The 8,227-nt window shown below is 43.6% G+C and overlaps 1 protein-coding gene across 1 annotated transcript; it reads left to right on the top strand.

Moving 5' to 3' along the window:
- The first annotated feature begins 4,585 nt into the window (after positions 1–4,585).
- LOC134043374 (endonuclease domain-containing 1 protein-like) lies at positions 4,586–7,905 on the top strand. Its single transcript, XM_062491567.1, has 2 exons — positions 4,586–4,870; positions 7,363–7,905. Exons 1-2 carry the CDS (start codon positions 4,586–4,588, stop codon positions 7,903–7,905), a joined length of 828 nt encoding a protein of 275 aa, XP_062347551.1.
- The last annotated feature ends 322 nt before the right edge of the window (positions 7,906–8,227 follow it).

Genomic DNA, 8,227 nt, shown 5'->3' with positions numbered 1-8,227 from the left:
TCTAAAACGAATGCCCCACAAAAAAACCCGACCAAAATTAAAAAAAAAAACCCCTGCCTCTAACAGAATAAAGGCACCCCCCCCCTTTATTTTAATCTATATTTAATTTTTCATATTTTTCCATATTTATATGTGATTTTAATTATGTATTATATAGATAATATATTTATATTTAAATATATTAAAACAGAGACATATTTAAATATTATATACTGTAGATATATATATCACTTACATTTATTAATATTACATATATATATATAGTGTGGGAAATAGAAAAGTTAGAAAATGCTCAGAAAGCTGTGTGAAAGCAAATCTCAGAATTAAAGAATGCAAGAATGTTAAAGATTCAAGGACAAGAAGCAATAAGGCTATCAGCTGTGTAGAGATAGACCTTAGGAAAATGTTAAGCAAGATAGCAGAAATTTGTAAGTTTAATAATGAACCTGTGGCCGTTGTTTTTAAGCTATTACAAGCAAGCATTGTTCACAGCAAGATGTACGTGTAGCTTTAATAATTTGCTTAAGCAAATGCTTGTTAGCTTTTGACATTATGCTATTGGCTAGAAAGTTATTAAAAGATTTTGTAATGAAAATCATTTTGTCTGTTGTTATCACGGCAGGACTTTCACCATCTCCCATGTCTCACTCTGTAGAATGAGGCTGATGATGCTGATGGAATAAATGCTCTAAGAACACTGAACCTTCAGCTCCATCCCATTATTTCTGTATATATAATGTCCAACAAAACCAACAGAACTTGTGCCCTGTTTCATTTTAAAAAACATGTCTAAGTAGCTGTCAGCCTGTTGGAATCTCCAGAGAGAATTAAAAAAGATCCATTGAAAGAAGCAGATCAAAATTCTCGTCTCTTCCTGTGGCTGCTGAACACACCAAGGATGGAGTCTGAGAAACACTCGGACCTGCTGAGAGAGGCACAAAGTGAGCTCTGGGGAAATCAAAGATGGGGCAGGAATTGTCTGGTGAGAAATGGGGCGTTTATTACTGGCTGAAGACAAATATCAAAAGTAAGCCTCCTATTAATATTGAGAAAAATTGCTTATTTATGAAAAACCCCTGCCTCTAATCAAATAAAACCAAAAGAAATAATTTTAAACTATATTTAAATATAATTAATATTTATAATTTTTATTTAAATACATATATATGATGTATTCTAATATACTATAACAATACACATAAAAAGCTAGTTATATTATATACCATAAATATACCATAAATATATTATAAATATATATTAATTATATTTATGTACACTTTATATTTACAAATATATATTATATATTCATTATATACTTGTATGTTTTTATTTTTATATTATTTATATTTATACAATTTATAAAAAAACCACTTTAACCAAATGAAAACAAAAAAAATCTTTATTGTAAACTATATTAAAATATTTTTAATATTTGCATTTTTGTTTATATGCAGAATCTGCATTTATATGTTGTTATGAATTTATACATATAATATATATTATGTTATAATAACACATATACAATTATAGATATATTAATATATATTTATAGTGTTGTATCATTAATATTTGTTTATATTTACATTTATGTGTTTATACATTTATTTTATAGTTTAATATTTGCTTTTCATTTTTATGTGCTTATTTATATTCTAAACTATAATTTAAACAATATAAATTCATTCACCCTATGCATCTGAACCACAGAAGTATAAAACCTTAGTCAGACTTTGCTCTTGATTTTGGCTTGCTGACACACACCCCCCCAGTCTATGCAGCAGGGCAGAGCAGCTCCAGGCCAAATACACGAAGGTGCCTGTGACACAGGAGATGACAAACATGGGGACACAACAAGGAGAGAAAACTCTCGGACAGAAGAATGAGCACAAGAGAATGGGGAATGACATGACTGAGGTGAGACCGACAGGGAGCTGACGAGGCTGGAGGAGCCCTGGAGGAAGATGCTAATAGAGTGACTTATTCCAAGAACTGCAAAAATGGATACCCGAGAATCTTACACTCAGAATCCTCTGCCTGTCTCCACAGTCATACAAGTCCTAATTCACTATAATGGTTTAGTTGGGGTGCACAGCTGTTGGTAACAGCTCAGAACAATGCCCAAAAGACATGTGACTGGATGCTTCTAAAGAGACACGCCTGTCTGAGCTCCTGACTCAAAGAATTGATGTTACTGCTCCTGAGCTGAGGAACTCGGTGATCAGAAATGCCAAGAATGACACCAGGGTTTCCAATAGATCAGACCCTGTTAATTGATCCTGATATACCATGCTGCAAGTCAGCAAATAGGTTTGCCAACCTATTTCAGGGTGGGTATCAACAAACCCCCTGAATAAAAATAGAAAACTTTTTGGTGGAATTCCCTGTTTATAAGAAGGGGCAAAATTATGACTGGGTATATATTGCAGTGGTACTCCTGAGGATTCAAATATTCCTTTCTTCAGGGAGAAAGTAGAAGGAATGGTTCAGCTGCCTGTTCTGAGACTCTGCTTCAAGGTAAGGTCCTGCTCCTTCCTCACCATTCACTCCAATATTCAAAGTTTTTCCTGAGCTTTGCAATACATATATATAGACAAAGCCTAGGCTGGAATTGCTGAGCTCCAAGGAGCAATCTGAGCTTAAGCATGCACTGAATTTTGCAGCACTTTAGTATTCTCTGTCAATCAGGAGGGCAAGGACAGAACGAATGATTTAGGAAAGAAACTCAAGCTAGCTCACCTGAAAATTAACATCAAACTGTTGAATAAGAAGGAGAGGTGAGTTTGTTGAGCACCAAAACTACACCCATGGCCTTGCAAGAGGTCTCTAGACAAACACAGGTGACCAAACTTCTAGAAAATTCACTCTAAATCCTGTTTGGGAAATCAAACAACTCTGCCTACTTGGAGATCATATAAAAACAGTCAGTCTGAGACTGCAGCAGGGACATTTGAGAGTCCTCTGCCACTTTGAGGCTGCAAGCAGAGTCCTGTGCCACTTTTTTCCACGGTAGGTTTTTTTCTATATATCTATGAAATTAGATATTAAGTTAGTTTGATAAATTTTAATCTCATGGAGTGGGTAACCCTAAAAGACTTTTCAGACACTTCTCATCTTGATTTGGGGCAGATAGAGCTGTGCTCTGCAGAGTACTGTAAGAAGTCACCACCTGTGGTTCATGTTCTCAGTTTCCAGCTCATTGGTCACCACGTTCCTGATCCAGGGCTTGAAAAGAGAAAAAGGATCAGATATCTTGGGTCAGAGCAGGGCTATGTGTAGGTCAACATCCTGAATCCAATGGAAATGGAGAGATGAGAGTCAGGGAGAAGAATAAGAAAAGAGCAAATGTACAAGGTGACTTGTCAAGCCTTCAGCAGCCCTCAGCTCAGACCCTTCCCAGCCAAAGGTCGGCTTTGTTCTTTAGAGGCTGTGGCAGCTTTCTCTCCCAGGAACCCTTTGAACTGCCTTATTCCAAATGCTGATGACAATAAATCACTCCAGTGAGTGTCTGGCAATGCAAATGGAAGCATCCCTACTATCCCAAACCTGTGCTGCCTCTGAAAGGACACAAAGCCCCTTGCTTGGTTGCCAGCATTCTGGGGAGCCTATCAGCAATTTTCTCAAAAAGGAATGATCCTCCTGTCTGCAGAGAATCACATCAGCACTGAGAAAGACAAAATGAGACAGCTGGCTAGCCAAGAAATTCCTGCAACCGTGCCTTTGACTGTACAGGAAAATCCCTCATCAAAGCTGAAGATGGGCATCAGCAGGAATCCTAAGCACCCACAGGAAGAGCTGCCCCCTGCTCAATGCTTGTCTTGCAGCAGCCGTTGTGCTGATAAGATAGAGGTGTTATCCCTCGTTCTTGCTGCTACTATCTGCTTGGCCCCTTCATTTCCTCTCTCCATGTGTCTGCAAGTTCAGAGTCTGGGGCTGGATAACGTGGAAATGCAAGGTGAGCAGCAGGACACCCATTGCCCAGTGTCAGCTGAGAGGCAGGACCCCACGGGCATCATTTGGGTTCAATATTGGGTCTGTCTGGAGGAGCTGCATGTCTGTGTGAGCCTGGTTGGGGCCAGAGACACGTAGGAAATGCAGCACTGCTGTTCTTTCCCTGCCCAATGCCCCATAAGGTTAAAGCCCAGCTCAGCATTGCAGCAGGCCGAGCAGAGTCCATGCTTAGCTGCAGGTGTCTGCTGTGGGGAGATGCTCAGAGCAGGCGGGAGGTGGGAAAAACTGACCTCATCCCTGGGCTGTGCCTCAGTTGCAAGGTAACTTTGCTGTGAGAGATGATTACACTCATGATAGGTTTGGCTCCTCCCTTGCACAGGCTGACTTCTTCCCCTGCTGCCTCCTCCTCTGGGCACCTAAACCCTGGTTTAGGTTTCACCTTTATTGCCCTCTTGATTTTTCCATATCCAGGAGGACAGAAATTACTCCTTTCCTAGTCCCTCATAATCCCCTCCTCTGCCAGCTCTGTCCCCCTGCACAAAAAGCCTCCAGGCCATGACCAGCTCTCTCCAAGTTGTGTGTCACTCTGCATTTGCCTTCCAGGGGAGCAAGAGCCCTTCACTGAAATCCTCCCACTATGCTCAGGCTGCTGCTGCTGCAGGCGTTGGCAAGTTGCCTCTGGCTGGGAAACAGCGAGGTGGTGAAGTCCTTTGCAGAATGTCCTCAATTTTTCTATGCACAGACCACCCCAAATGATGTCTTGCATCCAGGGAAACCAGTCTGGATCTGTCAACGCTACAGCAACTCACATCACTATGCCACCCTGTATGACAAAGAGAGGAGAATTCCAGTGTACTCTGCTTACATCTACCAGCCTGGACCTGCCAAGAGACCTCATGCATGGTGGTTTGTTGAGCCCCTGGTGAGTGTCTCTCTCATCTCACTCAGAGATGAGCTGCAGCATTTGAATTACCACTTCTATTTCCTACCACCCCACTACACACATGCAAATGGACACACTGGATGGGAATTTTTCTCCTTTACCTCCAAACACCTACAACCTGTGGTTCCTCTGATGCATCTGAGACATCAGCAGGAGGATGAGATGAATCATATCCCAAAGGTGCCCAGTTTCCTGCCTTGACCTGACAGGAACAGAAAATCAGATTACTTTGCACTACATTACAAAGTCAAATATTTCCCCTCCCTGTGTCCTGCTGTGGTGGGTGACCAAGTGATGGGGAAAAGGCACCCAAGGGAGGCTAAACTTGAAGGACCAACAGTCGTGCTGGGATCTGCTCTCCACATTGCCCTGAGCTGTTCAGCATCCCTGACAGAGCTTATCTGCTCCCAGTGAAGAGTCAAACAGGCTTTGTGAGGGGTGTGAGAGAAGTGAGGAGAAACTTGGAAGGGGGTGAGATGGCCCAGGGACAAAGCCTTGGGGGAAAAGGCACTGGAGATGAGAGAGTCGGGTTGACTGTGGAGGAATTTCTGGAGTGACATTTCAGGCAGTGAAAAGTGAGGAGCATCAGTGTCGCTCCAGCCAGAAAGGTGTGATCTCCATCCATGGGCAGTGACCCCTGAGCACCTTCGGCTCAGGTTTGGTGCAGAAGGATCCAGCAGACAGACAGAACTCCATAAGTTATAGAGCCCTCACAAATGCCCTTCAGACAAACTTTAGTAGAACAGGCAAGGCCAATTGCAGAAGAGAAAAAGAGGCAATTCCTGTCATTGCTAAGGACAGAGTGGCAGGATGGCATTTGGGGGAAGATGAGTCAGAGAAGGAAGCCACACACCCTACTCCGGAGGAAGGCTAAATATGTTTCCCTAAAGAGGAAGAAAAAGATGTTGAAGTTATGAAAAAACTAATCTTTTCATCTTATTACACATAAGAACTCTAACAACTAATCTGGTCTTGCACCACTGCAGCCTCCACTGTAGCCTCCTCTCTATTTTTGTAGAACCACAGAATGGTTTGTGTTGGAAGGAACATTAAAGATCACCTCAATCCAACACCCCTGCATGGACCAGGCCACTTACCACAAGGACTATCATGCGCCAAGCCCTACCCAAATTGTCATTTTCCTCCTGGACCTTGGACCCAGGCCACCAAAAAAATTTTGTTTTTTTTTTTTTGTTAACTTTGATTTTGTTAACTTCCCCAGGACTCTACTGAGCTTACAGACCCCTCTAAGAGGCCAATAATTTGTAACTTCTTTTGAGTGAAGCCGCAGAAAATGCTCTTTGGCCCAGTCAGCTCTGAGACACATTCTTAGTACTGCTTTAACAGATTCCATTGACAATGAGAGCTTTTTGCTTACTAAGCAAAAATGTTTATCCCTGAACAAGCTGCAGCCATCCCAAGAAAACCTCAGTTCCAGGACTGATTTGCTGACACATCTCTCTGTGTATGGGATTAGAGGAAGCAACCTCTGGTGTTCCAGAAGTGGGGTACACTTTGTCCTGGTTTGCAAAAGTCAGGTGTGCTAGGGAAGAGCAGGGACTTCCCTTGAAATGGAGAAAGTAAAATCCCTCTCTCTGAATTAGTATAATTTTGAAATTAAGAGGTTCTCAGGCAAAGATATGGGGATAAGAATAACAGTTCTTTACTAATACATGTATATATTATATATACACACACGCATATACGTACATATGACAAGGCAAACAAAACAACAGCTGTGAAACTAACAACAAACAGAACATGAACCCAGCAGCAGTTCTTCTGGCTGTGGACACCTTTCCCCTCTGGAGCAGTTCCCATCCCACTGGCAGTCAGTGCCGGCTCCCACTGGGCAGGGACAGATGCGGTGATCCCGGCTGGTGCAGGAGCGCTGGGGGTGATGGAGGCTGTGTCCCGATGGGAAGGCTGAAGGAGAGGCTCTGCTCACAAATCCTTGGAGTGTCGGTCCTGGAGCTCCAGCAGGATGCTTGGAGGTGGCAGGCTGAAGCAGGAGAGCGTCCGAGCAGGGGTGGGGGGTCCAACAGCAGAAGAGGCAGCTCCCGGTGCTGGGATGGCAGGGAGAGGTTTTCCAGCGGCGTTCCTCCTCCGAGAGCCAAAAACGAGCGAGTGCCAGCAACTGCTGCCCCACCCTCCTTTACCTACCTCTGATCTCGCCGTCTTCTCCGCCCTGTGAGAGAAACTCCAAAAAAAGAAACAGGGAGTCTCCCCCTCCCCCTGTCACTAGCCATCAGTGCTTCTTAGCATGTCAGGGGGGAAAAATTCCACAGACAGAGAGGAAAGGGAAAAACCAACCCCAACAACAGGTTTATGATTTCTTTCAGATTCGTCCATTGCCCTACATTGAGATGACAAAAAATGGGATTTTGGCCATCAGAGACTTCAGCTCCAGGGAAATCTTCTCCATTACTCCCATTCCCTATTCTAACACCTATTTCTCTTTCCCTGTCCAGCTGATAAGTGACAATAATCTTAAAGAGATGGAAAGAGAGTCGGTCCTCATAGAGCAACACAAATTCACCTTAGAGCAAATCAAAGAGAGCCAGGCTGTCCTTGATGACTACGAGCAAATGACTGGTTTGGACCGTGGCCATTTGAGCTCCAATAACCATATGAATAGTGGAGAGAGCAAGATGGCTACCTTCACCCTCACCAACATAGTGCCCCAGAACAGCACACTCAACCATGGTGCCTGGAAAGACTACGAGAACAAAACAATGGCCCAGAAAACCCAGGGCTGTACAACCACCTATGTCATCACGGGTGCTGTGCCTGGGAACACCAAGGTAGCCAGTGGGAGGATTAACAGACCCAGCCACATCTGGTCAGCTGCCTGCTGCCTGGTGGGCACAAATCCCACGAGGGCTTGGGGGGTCATCGCTGAGAATGACAAGAATGAGGTGGAGAACCTCAAGCTGGGGGAGCTGGAGGAGAGGTTGACCGAGCTCTATGACGGGAGAACAGTAACTCTGTTCAGCAATACCTGTCCCCGGTAATTAGCCTCACATCCTTGATGGAAAAGGCTCAGGAGCTTTTCCCACAAGTCACAGAATGGGTTGATTTTGATGGGATATTAAACCCTTCAAGATCATCTCATTTTGACCTGCCTGACATGGGCAGGGACACCTTCCACTACCCCAGGTTGTTCCAAGCCCTTCCCACCCTTGCCTTGAATGTTTCCGGGGATAAGGAAATCAAAACAGCTCTGGTTAACGTTTGCTCACAGCCTGCTTACAGGAATATAATTCTTTAGAATATCCCATCAAACCCTGCCCTCCATCAGTGTGAAACCATTCCCTCTTGTCCTGTCACTCCACA

The sequence above is a fragment of the Cinclus cinclus genome, chromosome 4 (assembly GCF_963662255.1).
Source record: "Cinclus cinclus chromosome 4, bCinCin1.1, whole genome shotgun sequence".
In the NCBI taxonomy this organism is placed as follows: Eukaryota; Metazoa; Chordata; class Aves; order Passeriformes; family Cinclidae; genus Cinclus; species Cinclus cinclus.
The sequence above is the reverse complement of the archived record's forward strand: the minus strand, read 5'-3'. Positions and strand labels throughout refer to the sequence as shown.

Bases quoted from the DNA above. Each gene is read 5' to 3' on its own strand.
- LOC134043374 (XM_062491567.1), top strand. From the start codon at position 4,586: ATGCTCAGGCTGCTGCTGCTGCAGGCGTTGGCAAGTTGCCTCTGGCTG. The intron at 4,871-7,362 runs GTGAGTGTCTCT...TTCCCTGTCCAG, and splicing joins GGTGGTTTGTTGAGCCCCTG to CTGATAAGTGACAATAATCT.